The sequence below is a fragment of the Microtus pennsylvanicus genome, chromosome 10, assembly GCF_037038515.1.
Source record: "Microtus pennsylvanicus isolate mMicPen1 chromosome 10, mMicPen1.hap1, whole genome shotgun sequence".
NCBI classification, from domain to species: domain Eukaryota; kingdom Metazoa; phylum Chordata; class Mammalia; order Rodentia; family Cricetidae; genus Microtus; species Microtus pennsylvanicus.
The window spans coordinates 100,430,431-100,450,957 of NC_134588.1; the positions used below are offsets into that span (position 1 = coordinate 100,430,431).

General features: G+C 36.7%; 1 protein-coding gene across 10 annotated transcripts in view; it reads right to left on the minus strand.

Moving 5' to 3' along the window:
• The window catches only part of Enah (ENAH actin regulator), a 117,205-nt gene that overhangs the window by 28,001 nt on the left and 68,677 nt on the right, over positions 1 to 20,527 (minus strand). For 5 of the 10 annotated variants that reach the window (XM_075989347.1, XM_075989354.1, XM_075989352.1 and 2 more), the window contains exons 4-5: positions 8,124 to 8,180; positions 3,515 to 3,599 (exon numbers count right to left, since the gene is read on the minus strand). In XM_075989347.1, coding sequence (XP_075845462.1) covers positions 3,515 to 3,599; positions 8,124 to 8,180 — 142 coding nt within the window. Of the gene's footprint in view, positions 1 to 1,880; positions 1,967 to 3,514; positions 3,600 to 8,123; positions 8,181 to 20,527 lie in introns of those variants that run through there. The other 5 variants (XM_075989355.1, XM_075989353.1, XM_075989350.1 and 2 more) reach the window with 2 other exon arrangements.

A 20,527-nucleotide genomic window follows, 5' to 3' on the forward strand; every position in this document is an offset into this window, starting at 1 on the left:
TTTTTTTTCAATAATGTATATATAATAAACAACCTCAAGTGAGGTTTGTATTAAAATTTTAACTAAGGGCTAGGGATATGGCTCAGTGTTTGAGTACTAGCTGCTCTTTCAGACGACCTGGGTTTGATTCTCACTTCTGTAACTCCAGCTCCAGAAGATCCAACACTCTTTTCTGGCCTTGAGACAAAACACTCACATGCATGAAAATAAATTTTTTAAAAAGAAAAGTGACCACTGCTAATTTGAAAAAAAATATTAGGTTTTAGGATGTTTACATTTTGTGTTTCTCTTTTCATTTATCTCAAAACCATATATGTATATATCAAGCTTACAACAGAACAAACAGCTTACCATCTTAACACTTCCTTACCCATTTCCCATTTTAGCTGATTGATTTCCATTTTTAATGGCAAAAGCCTTCCACGACAACCATCACACACACACATAGCCGTAAGAAATAACTTGGCTAAATCAATATTCAGGAACATTCAGGGTAATACTAGCATTATATAAACACTGTCCATAGCTGAGCTACAAAGTATTCTGACAGCAATTTGTACCCATTCTGATTGCTGGGCATTAAAAAAAAAAAGCTGTTAATATCTGTTTCTCTAAGCAACACAATGCTTTTAACACACGGAGTAAGTAATGGTTGGTGGTCATTAAAGGTAAGATAGGTATGGATGTGGTGAATCTGGAAACAGCACTGAATACAGACATTTATAATGACAATGTATTGACTTCAGAAGATTTTTCTACCTGTCAATCTCCAAAGGCTCCAAGTCTATAAAAGTTAAGAGTGTCTAAGGAAAAAAGTGCAATGCCGGGGAATACTTTCAAATTTGCTGATAGATAATTCAAATAAGCTGATGATACACCTTCAAGAGACTGATGTTTGAAGAAAGCCTGCTCACTGAGAAGATGACTATATGTAGATGAAAAACAGCGTGAAGCACAAATTTTCTGCCTTACAAATCCTTGGTGAACATGAATAATTCCTACCTCAACTGAAAGACTTACAAATATGCCTATAATGTTTTAATCGATACAGTAAGACATCCCTAAATCTTTTTATTAGTTTCCAAAATTTTGAAGCTTGCTTTCCTCAGGATCATTACTACTAGCTTGCATACTGGAAGTTGGTATAGCCCTTCTTCCTAGAGGTCATATACATCAATTGCTATTACCTGCCATTAGTAGATTTTACTACAACACACGTGTCTGAGTTCCAGGCCGGGGAGAAAATTCCAAACGGTTTGTTTTCTTTGAATTAGCCATACATTTTAAATAATTTGAATGTTTCAGAAGAAACAATTATATACCTTTTCCAGAAATAAATATAAATGAATACTATTATGGTTAATGTATCGAGTAAAAATATAAAGTATAGTTTTCTTCTATCACTGAAGTGTTATCCTCCAAAACAACAGGCCCCAAATGCAAACAGATACTGAAAGAACAACTGGCCCACAATGAAATCAATATACATATACACACACACACACATACAAACATGCACTTAGTTTATGTTTACTTAAGACACAGTCTTGTGAAGCATGTAAAATATAAATAAAATGTCAAGACATATTTTATTCATCATTACCTTGAATGGTAGTTGTGTAAATATAGATTTCAATTCAAGACAGGGTAGCACTATGTAGCCTCAGCTAGCTCTGAACTCACACTGACCCACTAACTTCTATCTCCAAAATGCTGAAATCAAAGGTATACACTACCACATATGGTGAACACACATACTTTTTATTGTAAAATGTGGGCATTTAATCTATTAGTTAAAAAAGAGGAGGAAGAGGAAGACTTTAAAAAAGACAATTGAGTTTTAAAGCCACAAAGCTCCTGTGACAAGAGTCAATACTTACAACAAAATCCGATCAACTCTTGGTCCATTCTGCCTCTGAAGGATAATGGGAGTGCTGTACACTTTCATTACTCCAGTTCCTCAGTTCCTTGCTGGGATTATTATCCCCCTTTTATAACTTTCAGTTAGTAGTGATGACTTACTAGCTATTTATAGAAATTAACTAAATTAGCCTCTATGTCAAGAGCACAGGACTGACTCATGTTTCTTAGAATATATTTCTCCATCATAGCCAAGGTAGCCAAATATTAATAAGTAAGAACCAGAAACTGATTTAATGAATGGCAGACACATGAGTAAAAGACTATCTTATGGTATAATAAAGGTATTATATCAACAAGGTTTAATATTTACTTTAACACTTAACATTTATTTTGCCAACTAATTTCATACTGATTACAAAAAAAAAATAAACTTATAAAAGCAATGCCTAGTTTAAAAGTCAAAGAGCATTACAATGCCTCTTACCAATGCTCACCACTGCTGGTTTCTTCCCACAGAATCAATTAAGTTTTCAATATTCTTGCAGTTATTTCACGTTTCTAAATACAGCAATTACCTTAGAAACATTTCTTCTTGGGCTGGAGAGATGGCTCAGCCATTTAAGGCTAGGTTCACAACCAAAAATATAAGAAATATTTCTTCTTGCCATTTCAAATTGATATGTCACTAATTTTCAACTAGACAAATTATTTAATTCCTATGTTCTGGGAGGCTGGCACGGGGGACTGAACCTCCATGAGCTCTATCCGTAAGCTATACTCCAGCCCTGACTCTACTCACTCTGACTACAGAAATACTATTTTTATTTTATATGTATGAGTGGGTGTTTTGTCTGTATATGCCTGTGCAGTGCATGGAGGGACCAGAAGAAGACACTGGACCCTGTCGGAACCAAAGTTAGAGATGGCTATCAGGTGCCATGTGGGTGCCAGAAGACACTACTGCTCTCAACCACAGTGCAGTCTCTCCAACTCACGTAAAACTCTCTGAATGACTTCCTACTTCCTACCGAAATGGTGAGGGAGTGTGTGTGTGTGTGTGTGTGTCTGCGTGCACGCGCGCGCGCGCGCACACACACACACACACACGCTGGCTAATTCAGAAAAATCCACCCTGAAATGAAGTATTATCCACTTGATTTTAGGGATGAAAATGTATTAAATTTCAAGCCTACTTCTAGTATAATCCTCATCACACATAAAAAAAAAAAATTCAGTCCATGCTATAAAATCCAGTCCGTAATCCCAGAGGTGGGGAAGACAATCCCTACAGTTTACTAGAAAATCCAGTCTAGCTCAATCAATCAGCTTGCTCTGGGTTCAGTGAAAGATTGTTTGAAAAAATGTAAAGAGCTATTGAAGATACCTGATGTTTCCCTTGGACTTCTACATACATGGGTACATGTATGTGGGACACACACTGATACTGAAAACAGAATAAGGCTGATTGAAGGGAACAGACACTATTATATTCTAAGTCTATTTAATGTATTTTTAGATGTATCACAAGTACGCTTTTTACAAAAAAGCAGATAAAATGGAAGTCCTAATTTCAAAGAACTGAAAGACATAATGTATTGTCAGTGTCCTCTGGGTCTGCTGCAAAGAAGGAAATGTAATTGTACAGACTCACCTTCTCTGGATTTCCAACTCTTCTTGGGATGGGCCATTTTGAACTTGAGCAGGTAGCTGTGTATTTTGTCTAGGCAATGTTGGCCCTATAAGGGAGGGAAACATTACAGATGAGTGCTACCATTCTACCTAGCTGGATGGAGGAAATTAAACCATGAGAACAACATAAAACCATCACATATTAAAAATGCATCTTCTTTTTGTCTAGCAAAATAAAATATAAGCTTTACATAACACACAGCAAATGAAAGACTGCAACATAATATTGTCATCATTTTCAGAAGGCTTACTTGAAACAAATGGAAACACCAACAATAAAGGAAAAAATAAACATTTATATATGAAGAGCTTGAGTAAAACAAGTGTTCAATGAGCACCTGAATAGGCACCTGAGCTTGACATTCTTTAAGACAATGAGACATTCTGTTCAGGGAAATTGTTCATGAGGTGGAGAGGAAAAACTTAAATGAAAAATCAGAATTAAAAAACTCACCTAAATAGAACACTGGAAATGAAAAACAGGAGAGAGAGAGCATGAGAACCTCATTACCAGACTGGAGCACGCTAATGCATTTATCAAACCTGCCCAACTTGAGCTGCCATTTCTGTTTCGTGGCATTGCATTTTTATTACTGGAGAAACAAACATTTGCTAAACTCCCATACACTGTATTAACCTATTTATCTCAATTTTTAATGTTATAGGTAATCTTAACAACTTTCGAGGTAAGAAAGGCGGAGGGAAGGGGAAGATTGTTCACAGCAACATGAGAAAGCACTGACCACCCACTCCCACAACTACATATAATGTAGACCCGTCTTTAGCATCTTAGACTGTCACTAAATTATGGGAAATCTTATTGCCACTGGATATAAAAATTAAGTGACTGATACTAACCTAAGGCTGAACTAGAACAACCTTGAAACCCACAACAGTAAAGCAAGAACGTGATGACAAGTTTTCTCCCGTTCTCTGAGGGGTTTCTGACTGCTAGTGTGCCACCAAAAACCCCTAGCAGGGATTCTCAGAGTTTTGCAGAGCACTACTATAAAAAAGTAAGTAAATAAATGCTGTGTGTACTAGGATATGTTACTGTGAGCTGTGAGTGAAGATCATGAAAGTAGCTATTTTATCCTCGTGGGGCAGCGCCACAACTGGAAGCAAAAGTTGATCAGGATGTAATATAGAGCACTGGCACCTCCCAGGCATAGAAAACAGGAAAATGATCTGAACTTACCTACTAAATTTTTCATCTCTTTACATGTTTTTAGATTAATCATTTAATTTGCCCTCTAATGACAAATTAATGACAACTGCAGCAATGTATTTCATTAGATATAAGTCTACTACTTTGCAAACCAAATAAAACATAAAATAAACCCCATGTAATTTAACAAGAAAAAACAAAAACACGTTTTAAACTCAAAGTCAAATACACACATAAATGTTTACACAAATGAAAATATAACTGTTGTCTAATAAATAGAATGTTTAGAAAATTAACACAATGACTTTTTGAAAAAACTGTCATACTGTGCTATACTCTAATGCTTACTATTTTAGAGAGAAAAGATCCTTTCAGAAAAAGGTAGAGAGCAAAGGAGTTGGAAGGATAAATTTAAGACTCTATAAAATTGGGGAAGTATAATCTATATGCCCATACTTTAATTTTAAAACTATAAAATCAAAGCATTTTGCAAGGCCAACTTAAAGACCATTAAGGCTTACTTTTAAAAAGACTCTTTGACTGTTTAAGTTAAAACTTCAGCCAGAATAAATAATGGAACACTGTAAGTCAGTAATCTGTCATGCTCACATCTAGAAAACGCATTGTATCTCAATGATCCTATTAATGAGTTAAATCTATGTTTTAGCTGAAATCTATAAATTCAAGTCAAAGATGTTAAAATTTCAATTTAACCTTTTGACATTATCAAACGATTTTTATTCATTAAAAAAAAAAAAAGCTAACTCTGGGCCCAGTGTGGTGGTGTACGCCTGTAACCTCAGCAACCACAGGAGAATTCTGAGTTCAGGCTCACCCTGGGCTATATATACTTACATACTATCAACAAAACAAAACTATAACAAACTGAATAGGGAAATTTACTATAGTTTATTCCTGGCACATGAGATGAGAAGAATTTCAAGGGATCCCTTTAAAATGGGGATTTTGATCTCAGACTAACCCTTACAATTCCTTGCTATGTAGCTTTCTGATAATGAGCCATTTGTTTACCCAGGCATTCTCAAAATCCCTCCCTTTGGCATTTTTTGTCATCTATATTTAATCTGTTTATTTTGTTTCTTCATCAATACTGCCAAGTTGTAAAAACTAGCATTAAAAACTAGCATAATGAAATATATGTGCAATTAAACATAATTTAATTATAAACATACTAGTTATTAGATAAAAAATTCTAGATATATAATGAACTAAAGGTACATAATTACATTTTTTCTTGTCAAACATTTTAATGGATTATAAAATTGGTAAGTTGTATCAAAGGTATCACACAAACAACAGAAAACAGAAACTAGGTTAGGCAAGGCTATCAGTGGCTGCATTTTCTGGGATGTATATTATTTTTTCAAACAGGCCATATCCCTAAATGAGTATCTGTGTTCTCATAAAATATAAAATAGGTACTTTCATAACCATCTCAGTAGGCAAATGACAATATTTTAACATGCATGTATGGAGGTTATCAGCTATCTTTTGAAGGGGAAAGAGAAACCACCAAGGAGCAGGTGTGAGTGATAGTGCTCTAGTCCTCCCACAGGGAGAAATGGCAACTGCCTGAAGGTTTGCTTTATAACCAGACAATGGTGGGTCCTAATTTGTTCAAGCTAGAAGGTGCAACGTTTGTGAATTACTGTTCCTAATAAATACAATATGGTAATGTTGCTGAAAAGCATCCTACAAATGATGGAAATCTGATATGAACCCCTCTCCAACAGGAATGGCGGTTCAGCCTTGCCTTCAATATTGAGTTTTGGTTAAAGTACATTTCATTTACTCTCCCCATTTTAATTCTCATTAATCTAGTTTCACATTTAGCCACAGACCATTTAAAAACACAGGACTAAAATACAAGTAGGTGCTATTATATACAATACAAGCAAACTTAAACTTGGCAATCAGATTGTAGATTGTACACAAATTGAAGACTGTTATAAAGGAAATCTGTTTTTACCTGTAATTTTAGAAATTTTAAAAATTCACCTTTATTAATTAGGTCAAATCACTTTTCCCCCTTTAAAACGGGGTAAGCTATCACTCTGCACATGGATCTCAAGCACAAAGTTACAATATTAATGCGTTTTCAAAATAAACTGAAGAGAGGCCTAACCACACAAGTATCAGTGATTGCTCACAGAAGCCCAGGAAACCCCTAAGAAAAGACACGACCAGAAACAACGTCACTGATTGATTAGAAGCAATCTGCAGTGCTAAGCTAGAGTCTGAAAGAGGGGAGCAGAGACTGATAACAAGTCATAAACTAGGTGCTCACTGGTGTGACCATCAGCTGGAGCAAATCAAAATATAACTTAGGTGATCATGAGATACATTAGAATTGTCTTTTTTTTTCTTATTTATAGCATGCTTGTCTAACCCAGTAAGCACATCAACTTAAAGAGGATTTTCCTTAAAGAAACGTATCAACAATACTGAGAAACTACACTAAAAATTCTGGGTCACATGGATAAAGTACACACACTAAACTAGCAATTCAATTTTTTTTTTTGCTTACACCATCTTATAGTTTTATCTCACGAAATAATCTAGCTAGTCAAGATATGAGTCAAAAGGTATATGTGAATCAATAAAAAGTTCAAATAATACATTTTTTGAAACTTGGATTTTCAAAATGGGAGGATTCAGAACCAAACAGAAATGAAAGAATTCAAACAATAATATGTATCTACATACTTATCTATATAAACAATTTCTTGTGCAAAATTTATATATATAATACATATTATATATATATGATTGATCAGAGCCAACCTGCGTGGCTAAATGACATACCTAATTTAACCATGCAAATAATACATGTATGTACACACATGTATGTTTATGAGAGTGAGTATGACAGAAAACAATCTATAAGCCTAAATTCACTTCTAAGCCACAGAAACCTACTATAGAAGAGGTTGTCATCTGAAACCAACCTATTAAAAAATAAGCTTACATCTGCCTGTACAACATGCACACCTAGAATTCATTCAAGGTTAAAAAAAAAAGCTCCTTTCAAATAAGATACATTTACATTATCCAAATCATATGAAATATACATATACCTTTTTCTTTTACATTAAACTGAATGTCAGTTCCCAAAGTAAATTATAATTTAAAAAACTTCTCATTTATATTGGAAGAGGTAAACAAAGAATTCTAAGACCCTACTTCTAACTAATTCCTCACTAGTAAGCCAACTCAAAACCACCTACATGAACCACAACAAATATCACAACATAAAACAGAAGCTTGCTTTATATCCCAGATACCACAAACCAGACTATGGCCTAGGAAACAAAAGTTATGGAAATGTGCAAGTCGTATGTACCACATCTTGAAAAAGTAATGTAAACATAATGTTGCTTACCACAGAAAATACATCGCAAATTAGTGCTGTCCTGGGTAGCAGTAACCTTGCTCTGGGCTGCAACAGACACCTCGGTGTTAGAAGCTCCGAAGGACAATGGGGCCATCTGAAGAATTTCACATTAACTAAAAGGTGCTTTGAAATGTTCAAAATGTATTCATACATACGTCCTATCTAGATCCTCATTCTGGAAACTTTATAATTTTACAGCTTAAATATTTCCTGAGTTATACAATCAAAGAATGCAATCTGCATTTTAAGACTGTATTCTTTAAAATGTTAGTGAAAATGAAGTATAGAAAGTTAAGATGTATGGCCAATAGAATTAATTTCATGAGGTCTACCCTCCCATTTAGGAGAACTGCATTCAAAAAAAATTCAGGGAAAATACTTAAGATTAGTTTAATTAAGATGACTTTGTACTTAACAATAACCAATGAGATTTACAGAGAGACACTTTACTATATTTCCCTAGATATGAAAACATACTTGAGAAAATGAATTACTAAAATTCTGAGTAGCCACACTAGCCATTAACCTAAATGATTTATATTAAAATTTAGTTTATCAATGAAATAAGTCCATAAATTCGTTTTAGGAAGAAGAATTCAAAGAGAAAGTGGTAATATCTGAAAAGAGGAATGCTTTATCCAATCAAGACAATACCCAAAACTGGGATGAGAAAATTTTTTTCTTACTATTAACAACGTGCAAATGGTACATAATAATTTCTCAGAAAAACTCTTTTCAGCAAGGAAAAGATTTTCTTTTCTTATGGGTACTACCTAAGAAAACAGTTAATGGCTTAAATACATGTTGGTTTAAGGACGAGCATATTAAAGCAAACAAGACAGTACTTTAGTATATTCTTGAAATAAGACAACTCCTGCTAAGTAAAAATCAGAATCAAACCAATTTATACCCAAAGGTTTATCTTAATATGGTAATTAGCAATAAATAAAAATAACTTTTCATCATCTTAAACAAGACAACATAATCCAATTAAATCTTAAAGTATTAGATACAGTAGGTACTTCAAAGAGCAATAAAATTGATAATGCTAGCTTTGCTAAGTACTTCCACCCACCCATCTACCAAGAATGCATGCACAATATTTAAGAGTAATAACATAACCACAGGCACACGAAGACAAGCTGAACAAGCTAATGAGACCATGCTAAAGGAAATAAACATTTTAGAAAAATTACGATAATTAAATTTTAAATTTATACTCCTTTATAATAAAAGTCTTTTCCATCGGTGTTTATAAATATGACTTCCACTGAACCTTTATTAGTAAACATGCCTACTTATCAGGTTTTATCCTTTAATCCATATTAAATGGGAGGAAAACAGAAGGACAATTTAAAAACCCACATGAAAAACCTGAGAAAGTATCTTGTTTCTGACAGCAAAGAAGCGGCCCCATCCCATGAGCAATCATCTCAGCAGAAAGTCATCTGACATGGGTCAGAATGCAGGCACCACTGTCACTGCAGACTGCTCCCAACAAAGACTCCCGAGTCTTTCTCACAACTGGACTACTAGCAATGTCCCTGCACTTGTCATCTTTCAGCCTCCTTTCTGGTGACTTATTTCTGTTACGAGTACAACACTGATTTACTTCTGGCAGGGTTGCTAGAATTCTACTGCAGCTTGCATTTCCCGAAGATACTAAATTATTCATCACATCATATGCATAAGGCTAACAGCTTCCTGCTTACTATGGATGCCATTAACTCTTTCGTTACTAAATCTGAGATTGATTATACAGGTAAATTCAGTATCACCAGTTTAACACTGGTAATAAATGCTAGCATTTATCTATGAAAAGACACTTTTTTTAAAAAAAGCAAGCCATATAATAAAATCTTAGGGCTAAGGGAACCTGGGTGAAATGCAAAAGAAAACAAACCTAAAGCAATTAAAATTAATTAAGAATGTAGAATTTTAACATCTTTATGTTTCTAAAAGTAATATAACCCTCTATCAACTACTTTGGCCTTTGATCTTGTTGCAGATGCTCACCTGTCTCTTAATGTAATTTCTGAAACAAACACCCTTCAGGCTTTGCCACCTGCCTTTACTATTTCTATCATTTGATTTCTTTCTTTTTTAAAAACAAGGAAACAAAAACACCTTAAGTGAGGAACTCTGTAATAGAAATCATAGTCTTTCTAGCTTTTATCCATATCACTCTATGGTCTTATCTTAGTATTACATATTACTTTTTTTTTAAAGATTCGTTTATTTATTTATTATGTATAAACATTCTGCCTCCATGTATGCCTGCACGCCAGAGGAGGGTGCCAGATCTCATTACAGATGGTTGTGAGCCACCATGTGGTTGCTGGGAATCGAACTCAGGACCTCTGGAAGAGCAGCCAGTGCTCTTAACCACTGAGCCATCTCTCCAGCCCCAGTATTACATATTACTACTACAGCAGGCCCTCAGGACATTTGGGCTTTAAAAGAAATTAGTGTTTTCTATTATTAGCGTCTTAAGGTAATTTGTAAGGGGAACACTGTTCATCTCAGCATTTTGCATTTTTAAGGATTAAAGGAAATAATGTTTGCTTAGACTGGCAGGGATTTGATTTGCCTTCCTGAAAAGCTGGTCTTTGAGAGACAGGGCTCAAGGTCAGCACTTAAAGGTGTGGAATTCACACAGCCCTTCCTGACCCAAAGGCGAAGGTTTATTCGAAAATGAAGATTAGAATGGAGGGAGGTATGTAAATCCCTAAAACAGACTGTTCAGGTTATATTTATATATTTATGTGGTGACACACACCTTTAATCCTCACAACTCAGGAGGCAGAGGCAGGAGGATCTCTGTAAATTCTAAGTCAGCCTGGTCTACAAAGCGAGTCTCAGGACTGTCAGGGCTATATTAAAGGGGCCATGTCTCAAAAGGAATAAATAAATAAATAAATAAATAAATAAATAAATAAATAAATAAGTAAGTAAGTAAGTAAGTAAGTAAGTAAGTAAGTAAGTAAGTAAGTAAATAAATATTAAAGGGAAAAAAAGCCATGCATTTGAAAGGGAATGGGGATGGGGGGTTTGAAGGCTTACAGGGAGGAATGAAAAGGGGGAAATTATGTAATTTATATTTTAACTTTAAATAACCAAATTCCAGATTGCGGGCACTGTTCAGAGATATGAAAAACAATGGGCACTTCATGGTTGCTTTTTTGCTTTTCAAAACAGAGCTTCTCTGTGTAGGCCCTGGCAGTCCTGGAACTTGCTTTGTAGATTAGGATGGCCGCAAACTCAGAGATCCACCTGCCTTTGCCTCTGCCTCCTGAGTGCTGGGATTCATGGTGTGTGTCTTCCCTACTAGGCTAATATTGCATTATGAAAACACTTTCACAGCATTATTTCAAATTTTGTTTTGAAACAAAAAGGTTTAATAAAAGAAAATCATCTATCTCAAGAAATGGAGCACTGTGTAGTTATAACCATATATGAGAAAACCCAATATCATCTACATCTCACTCGTGTATTTAATCTAGAGTTGCGTGTGTGTGTGTGTGTGTGTGTGTGTGTGTGTGTGTGTGTGTGTGTGTGTGTGTGTGTTTAGCTTACTTTCCTTTGCTACCAGAAGGTAATTATCCTTCAACTTACAGCTTCAAATGTACTTTTTTATCATTTACTTTTCAAAAAAGAAGAAAAATGACTGCAAACAACAGATAAATTGCAGATCATTTATACACTGTACAGGCCCCTCTGTTCACCATGATTTTATTTTTATTTTTCCTTTATTTTTAACCAAGGAACTACAGACTGTTTCTAGTTGAAGAAACTTTAGGAGTCAACTCAACTAGATGCTCAAGGGCCTATAATTTACCATCTTGTCATATCCTGATGTTCTAAACACTAAGCTGTGCCTCTTCATTCATTTTGTGGGTTCTTCTCCCTAAGCACAGATCAAGACCTATCCATCAACCACCTTTCATGCCTTTCTGCCCATTGTCACTTCAAGGTGTCAAGTATACACTCAGAGAAGACAACACATTTGCAGTGGTAGCATGTTTAGTTTATTACTGCAGCATCTGTTGACTTTCAACCAGCATTATCTATTCAATTGCAATAGAAATACAGAACTTCTGACACCTCTTCCCTTTTACTCTTATTAACCAATTCCAAAGCCTGTCTGTGAAGCCTCCTAATTTCTCCTCCTATCTTCACTGATATTGTTCTTGTCTGATGACTGATTGCTTAGGAGTATTCAGTGTTAAGAAGTTTAGCACATACTCAGAGAAGGAAGAAACAGAAACAGTAACACTTCTGTTCCCTTTCCCATAATTTTCATTTTTCTATTCTGCCACAAAAACTCCGGTGTCGTCTGTGTGACATGACATATGTCATTATGCCAGATGGGACTAGGCTTCCTGGAGGTCAAGACAGCCCGGTATTGGCCGCCCTTGAGACATAGACGGGTTTCTCGATTAGCTGGCTATGCGGGATATGGGCTTTGCACAATCTCTTTTATAATAATAATATTCTATATATCTACAAGACAAGGATTATCTCTTCAGGAACAGCCCTGGGATAGGGAAGCAAAGTATGGGAATGTATAAGACTACAGCAGAACCCTTGTCATACACGGGGTGTATGATGAGCAAGGGAATAGATGGGTTAATGTTGATGGACAAAGAGTGTTATACTTTGAACTTTATGGATAGGCTTGCTAGATCCCAACCCCCATAGTGTCTGCTGAATAAGAAGGTACTAAAAAGTATATTTCAGCAGGTGCAGAGAACTGATTAGGCATATTTGGTCACTAGATGAGATAAAGAAAGGGTTAGAAAGAGGAAAGGCCATGATAGTGATAATGAGACAGAAACTTTCTATTCTTAAGATGAAACTACTTGTCTGAGATTTACGTTCCCAAGGACAAGAGTTCCTCTTCTAAGGATGTTTTATGTCTAACACCTGTCCCTGATAATATGCTTTTCTTAATGTAGGGATAAGTCCCGCCCCTTAGGGGGCGTGTTCGCCTCGGGCTAATGTCTGCCTATAAATTTGGCGAGCGTGCTCCGAGCTGTCGCTTCTACTTTCCTGGTCTCCGCGGGAACGGTGGTTCTGTAAGTCTATTTCTACATTAAAACTATATATATTTTTACAAACTGTCTGCATTCGTTTACGCCGCTACATCTTAAATATTGCTGATGTGACTAAAAGAAGCTTTCATACTGTGCCAACCAATGATACATGACTTTCTGATTTGTTCTTTGTTTGAATGCTATATAACGAAAACATGAATTCAGTAAAATCGCAGCAGACACCAATCACTCCCTTGTGTGTTGTGTCTGTCTGTCATTCACTGAACTTGTGCCTTCCTGTTACCAAGACCCTGCTTCTCCCACAGTCTGAGTGGCTCCCCTGAGCCGGTCCGTGGCGCTATTCTTGTTTTATAATATATATGCTATGCTAACTCCAAAGTGTGCGTATGCACTTAAGAAAAATCAATTTGCCTACTTTTCAGCAAGAATTGAAACAAAAGGGCTGGAGAGAGGCTCAGAGGTTAAGAGCACAGATTGTTCTTCCAAAGGTCCTGAGTTCAATTCCCAGCAACCACATCGTGGCTCACAGCCATCTGTAATGAAATCTGGTGCCCTCTTCTGGCCTGTAGGCACACATGCAGACAGAACACTGTAAATGAAATAAATAAATAAATCTTTAAAAAAAAAAAAAAGAATTGAAACAAAAAAAATGTTTTTTGAGACAGGGTCTTACTGGATAGCACAGCTTCCAAAGACATTCCTTAAGTCAAAACTCTGAATATGGGGTTGAAGAGAAGGCTCTATGGTTAAAAACACTGGCTGCTCTTCCAGAGGACCCAGGTTAGATTCCTAAAACCCAAATCAGGAAGTTCACAACTGCCTGGAAGTCCAGCTCCAAGGGACCTGACGCCTTCTGTGGGCCTCCGTGGGCAACTATGCACACATATATAGACACTCACACATACACATAAATAAAAAAATTAAAAAACCCAAACCTCTGAATATACATACACCCATTCAGGACAGCTCATCAAAATTTAGGAGTGTCCTAGTTACACAGGTCAGCTGGCTCCTTTTCCACGCGAACCCTATACTGCCTGTGCCCTTCTTTTTCTCTGTACAATAGTTCACTATATTTCAAATAAGTTGCTTACTCAGAAGCCTCTATCAAAAATAAAATAGGACAGCAAAATATCTAAATAATAAGAGTTTGAAATTGATTTTTGAAATTCAAAACTACACACAACTTTACTGTAAAAGTTTTAATAAGTTTAAAATAAACTGCTTACACCATGAGACTTATTACATAGAATTAAATACAAAGTTTTAACATGTATTATTTGAAATGACATTTAAAAACTGTTTACACAGGGCTAGCAAGATAGTAAAGATGCCTGTCACCCAACCATGCAAGCCTGCCTGAAGGAAAGAACCGATCCCACAGGGTCCTCTTATCTTCCTATGTTACAGACTAGCAGGCTTGAGAGCACACCTACACCCAAACACAAATATTGAAAATCCAAATACCACTATCTCAAGTGTAATTATAACAATGTACCTTTGTTTTAATGTGCTTTAAAAAAATATGTTATATTAGGGCTGAGGAGATGGTTCAATGGTTAAAGCACTTGCCTCCCAAGTGTGAGGACTGAAGTTTGGGTCCTCAGAATCAAACATTGATTGAGGTGGGTTTGATGGCCTGCCTAAAATTCCAACTCAGAAGTCAGAAACAGGGTATTTGAGTAAGACCTAAAATGTCAGCACTCTGGAATCTGAGGCAGTAAGAAGATTTAAAGTTAGCTACACAGTTGGATTCAGTCTAAAATAGCAAAACAATGTCCTATTCAAGTTGTTTTTAGTGCCACGCCATTTCAAACCAAGAGTCTGTTATTCATATGAAACATTAGTATATTAGAAAACAAAACAAATTCTCTCCTCTCTCTCTCTCTCTCTCTCTCTCTCTCTCTCACACACACACACACACACACACACACACACACCACCACCACCACCACCACCACCACCATTTATTGCCAAACATGAAAATTAAAGAGAGAAATTTAAATCAGTAGAGCAACATTTCTGTTCTTAAAAATCCATAAACAGGGCTGAAGAACCGACTGCTGTTCTGGAGGTCCTGAGTTCAATTCCCAGCGACCACATGATGGCTCACACCCATCTATAATGAGATCTGGTGCCCAGAACACTATATACATAATAAATAAATTTTAAAAAAAATCCATAAAAAAGGGGATGGAAAATGGTTCAATGGTTAAGGCTATTCTTCCAGAGAAACCAGGTTTAACTCCTAATACCCACATGGCACTTCAAAAAACATCTGTAACTCCAGTTTCAGGGGATTTGACATACTCACAGAAGCATACATGGAGGCAAAGCACCAATGAGCATAAAGTATTTCTTTAAAACTCCATAAATGTTAATCAATTATTTCAGCTTGAGAAAGCTATATAATAAACCCAGTAAAGCATTCTAAATACCGATATTCCATCTATCATTTTACTTTCCTCACTGACAATTTCTACATTAACTTTAGCCTTCCATTATCCATCCTACAAAAAATATGACGTAAAGTAACAGAAATGCTTTATTCATCTATCAAAACCCATTATAAATGCCTAATATCCATAAGCAGGATCTAAGGGTTCTCTAATTTCTCATGTAATTGCTGGATTATTACTTTATACTGTCTGCTTAGAATAAACTGACTGCCTCACTAGACTTGAAGACGTTCAAAGAAAGCATAAAATCATCCAATGAAAAAAAGAAATGAAGAAGGAAGGACATGACTGCTCCTAGGTATGGAGAAGGAGGTTTACTGTAAATAAAGGGGACAGCATAGCCAGAGAGAGGACATTTGGGGGAGTCCAGAGTGAACGTGACCCTGAGCAGTGCAATGACAGAGAGTGCAGAGGGGAAAAGGAAGAGCCAGGAGAGCAATGGGTAGATAACCACGGTGGCTGGATTATATAAGGAAGGGCCCGACTCCTGGTCCCAAGAAGTTTAGGGTAGAAAATGAGTCTTGTATGCCAGCCATACTCTGTAACAGGTAGGAACTGAGGGATGCTGGGAGAACCTGGCAGCCAGGTCTGCCTTGACATATTAAACAGTCACCTCCGTTAGCCACTTGTCCCAGGTTTAGGACCTAAAACCACATTTATCTTTCTACTGCTAGCAACTATTATATACTTTGGTATGTAGACAATTGGTACAATTAAAACATCTTTTTACAATTGTTTTCAACTTTTAAACAAGAAGGTATACTACATGTTAGCTGTACTATGTATCTACATCTAAATAATTCAGACATAAGAAAAAGAATAAAAGCCGGGCGGTGGTAGCGCACGCCTTTAATCCCAGCACTTGGGAGGCAGAGGCAGAGGGATCTCTGTGAGTTCGAGGCCAGCCTGGTCTACAAGAGCTAGTTCCAGGACAGGCTCCAAAACCACAGAGAAAACCTGTCTCGAAAAACCAAAAAATAAATAAATAAAAAAAAGAATAAAGAAGAATTAATGAAATATGTATGTACTTTACAATAAAGGAGTAAGAGAAACATAAACATACAAGATCAGAAATACTTCAATTTTTCTTAAAATAATCTTTATATACATAGAAAAGTACAGAGGTGTGTGCCTTTAACCCAGTACTTGGAAGGCAGATCTCTGTGAGGCAGAGGCTAGCCTGGTCTACTTAGTGAGTTCTAGGCCAAGCAAGGTTACATAATAAGACTGTCTAAAACACTAGAGATTCCTATATAACTTAATCCAAGTTCCTGCCCTGTTTGAGCTACTATCCTGACTTCCTTCAATAGATATGGAAGTGTAAGGCAAATAAACCTTTTTCTCCCCAAGCTGCTTAGTTATGGTTTTATCACAGCAACAGAAACCCTGAGACAGAACCTGCCTCCAAAAAAGCAGAAACAAAACAAAAAAGGACTTGACAATATTTCAGAAAATATATCTGTTTTCTCCTTGTGAATCATCTTAGGAATTACATTCACAGAAATAGCAAGTCTACCTCAGAAGAATCATTTTTAGTAACTTTATACAAGTAGCATGCTAAATTTATTTCCCAATCCTATTTCCTAAGCACCACTTTGTACAGTATTTACACTGCCTTCCAGATATTTCTAATCAAGAATTGTTTTCTCTATACAAGTAAAGCCAAATAAGATCAATAGCGTTCAATAATTCATTGTTCCTTCATTATTCTAATATCATATAGCACAGTATCTAAATAAGAATACAAAAAGTCTGTCCAATGAGGCTTTTATTTAAAATATTCGTTAGATATATCTATCTTATCCAGATTATTAAAACAAGAATATATGGTATTAACTCAGGGGCAACATACGAATGTGTATATGGATATGAGCAAGCTGGTACTGCTACACTGTGGAGGCCCAAAAATGTGAGCCTATTGCCACTTTGTCTGAAGGTCAGAGTTTGAGGTTGCTTAAAATTGTTGACAACTACCAGGGCTACACAGACGTCCCGACCTAGGGTGTGGTTACTTGGGTCTTTTGATTTTAAGGTGGCCCAAACAGGCAGATCCACCCCACCCTGACAAATGGTCAGGACTCCTTCTTTTGAAACAGAAAGTTTGACCTTGGCAGTGGCTGCCTTCAGAATATTTGATCTAGGGTGGGTTCCCTGCCTAAACAACAAGAATGCTAATGACTTGATATCTCAAGGTACTGAAGCAATTAACTGTCTTTTGTATCATGTTAAAGAAGTCTTTTGCTGCCTCCCCCCCCCCCCTTTTGTGTTGAGGTATATAAAAGTGGACAAAAAAATTAAACTCTAGGATTTCAGGATTCACAGGAACTCCCCATACTATCCTTTGTTTCTGTTTTACTATTTCACTAGCTATCCAATTCAAGTCTGTTTGTCCTTTATATCCTATAGAGATAACAAATTGATCGAATGACATTCAGTAAAATGTTTCTCTAATTCATGAACAAAAACTAACAAAAACTGCAAATACAGGTAGAACAAGTGTGTGTAAATCATTGTGCCTGTGGAGGAAAAGTATCCAAATAATGAGATGACTCCCTGCAGATCACTGCAGGAGCACTGTGACCAAAGCTCAGTGAGAAGCAAGTGTGAAGACAACTTGACAGATATGCAGAGAAACAAGGATGCAAGGCTGACTGCAGGACAGCAAACCAGATTAGACTAACTTTAAAGACACCACAAAAGTAGGATCTGCCTCTTTGTTTTCATGATGCCTCTTGGTGTTCCCTAAAAATCAGACATGAATTCAGGAGACTTCACGAAGAGTGGGACAGGAAGACTCTTAAGAGCAAGGTTGGGGAAGGGGGCTATGAACAGCAGTGGTCTAGACCTGAGGTGGCTACAGCACTCAGGACTCACCGCAGCTGTGGTTACCTGCACAAGGTCAAGACAACCTGATCAGACAACATTCCAGCAGGAAGCACTAACAGGACTCAATAATTTAAAAAGGACATGAAGGTTAGAGAGGGATTGCTGACTGGACAGCCTAGTGAGGACACACAAACAGAAAATTGGGGTCAAATATGTGCAAAATACATTGTGTACAGGTATGAAACTGTTAAAGAATGAATATAAGAAGTTCTAAAAATAAAAACTAGAGCCAGGTGGTGGCGGCGCACGCCTTTAATCCCAGCACTCGGGAGGCAGAGGCAAGCGGATCTCTGTAAGTTCCAGACCAGCCTGGGCTACAAGAGCTAGTTCCAGGACAGGCTCCAAAACCACAGAGAAACCCTGTCTTTAAAAAAAAAAAAAAAAACCAAATAAATAAATAAATAAAAACCAGACAAGTTATAATCAAACTAAAGTAGCTTTCCTAAGTACTGATGTTCATTAACACTGAAGTAACTATTTTTAAATTTATTATAATGGTAAGGTTTATTATAATTTACATACATGAAAAGAACTCAAGCAATATAACTGTGGTGGGGGGAAGTAAAGTCAGTCAGGCTGTGGTGATACATGCCTTTAGTCTCAGAACTTGGGAGGCAGGCAGATCTCTAAATTAGAGACCAGCATGGTCTACAGAGTGAGTTCCAGCCAGGACAGCCAGGGCTGCAGAAAAACCATCTCAAAAACAAATGGCAGTGTCAGGGGAGATGTGAGCCAGCTACCAGAAGAATAAGATGCACTAGGGGACAAGTAAAGCCACGTGCCATGTGGCAAAATGTAGATTAATAGAAATAGGTTAATTTAAGTTGTAAGAGCTAGTTAGTAATATGCCTGAGCTATAGGCTGAACTTGTGTAATTAATATAAGATTTTGAGTGATTATTTGGGGGGGTCCTTTCGGGACAAAAAAAGCTTTGCCCTGGTTTACATTTCTCAAGGCCTGTGTGTCTCAGGACTTGTATACTCTTAAAAACTACTGAAGATCGTGGAAATCTTGTTTACTAGGTTCTATTCACTATTGTTTTTTGAGACAGGGTTTCTGTTTGTAGCCCCGGCTCTCATGGAACTCACAGAGACCCACCTGCCTCAGCCTCCCAAGAATTGAGATTAAAAGTGTGTGTCACCACCACCCAGTTCCACTAAGATTTTTAATATTAAATTGCTTCAAGTTTATTTATTTAGAATATGAAAGCTATTACATTTAGTATAGTAACATAATGAAATAAAAAATGTATATTGTGACTTGAACAACACAGAGTTACGTTTTTATAAGCTCTGTTGTGGTCTGTCTCCCATGATGGATTTGCTGGAGGATTCACGTCAGTGAGGTACAGCCTTGAGGGAAGCTACTGGGAGTGCTGCCCTCAGAAGGGAGATGGATCAGTCACACAAAGACTTTTCCTTTTCTTCCCTCCCTTCCTCCTTCCTTCCTTTTCTGTGTATATTCAACAGATAAGGTTTCTCTGTGTACCCCTGGCTATCCTGGAACTTACTTTGTAGACCAGGTTAGCCTTGAACTCAGAGATCCACCTACTTCTGCCTCCTGAGCGCTGGGATTAAAGGCACACACCACCATGCTTGGCCACAGGAGGGTTCTTCTAAGAAATTTGTTCCTGCTGCCCCTTCTCGTCTGGCAAAAGTATTTCCCAATGACATGTGTATGACCACCACCATGATGTCACCCTTTACGAGGCCTTCAGTAGAGCCCTGCAAGAAGTCTGTGCTATATACCCGGGTTCAAAATGCACTGTCAGCTAATAAACTTTTCTTACAATGCAGATGCTCTTTGGTATTTTATTATAGAAAAATGGGCTAAAACAAAGTCTTCTAATATTGGGCTTCACAGAAGACAACTAAACTATTCTCTTTATATTCAATACACCACAGTATGTTGTTTTCATTGATGTATAATAAAGGGAGTTTCTTTTTAGTGGAGCACTTTGTTAGAGATCTAGACAGGAACTCCTCAAGTG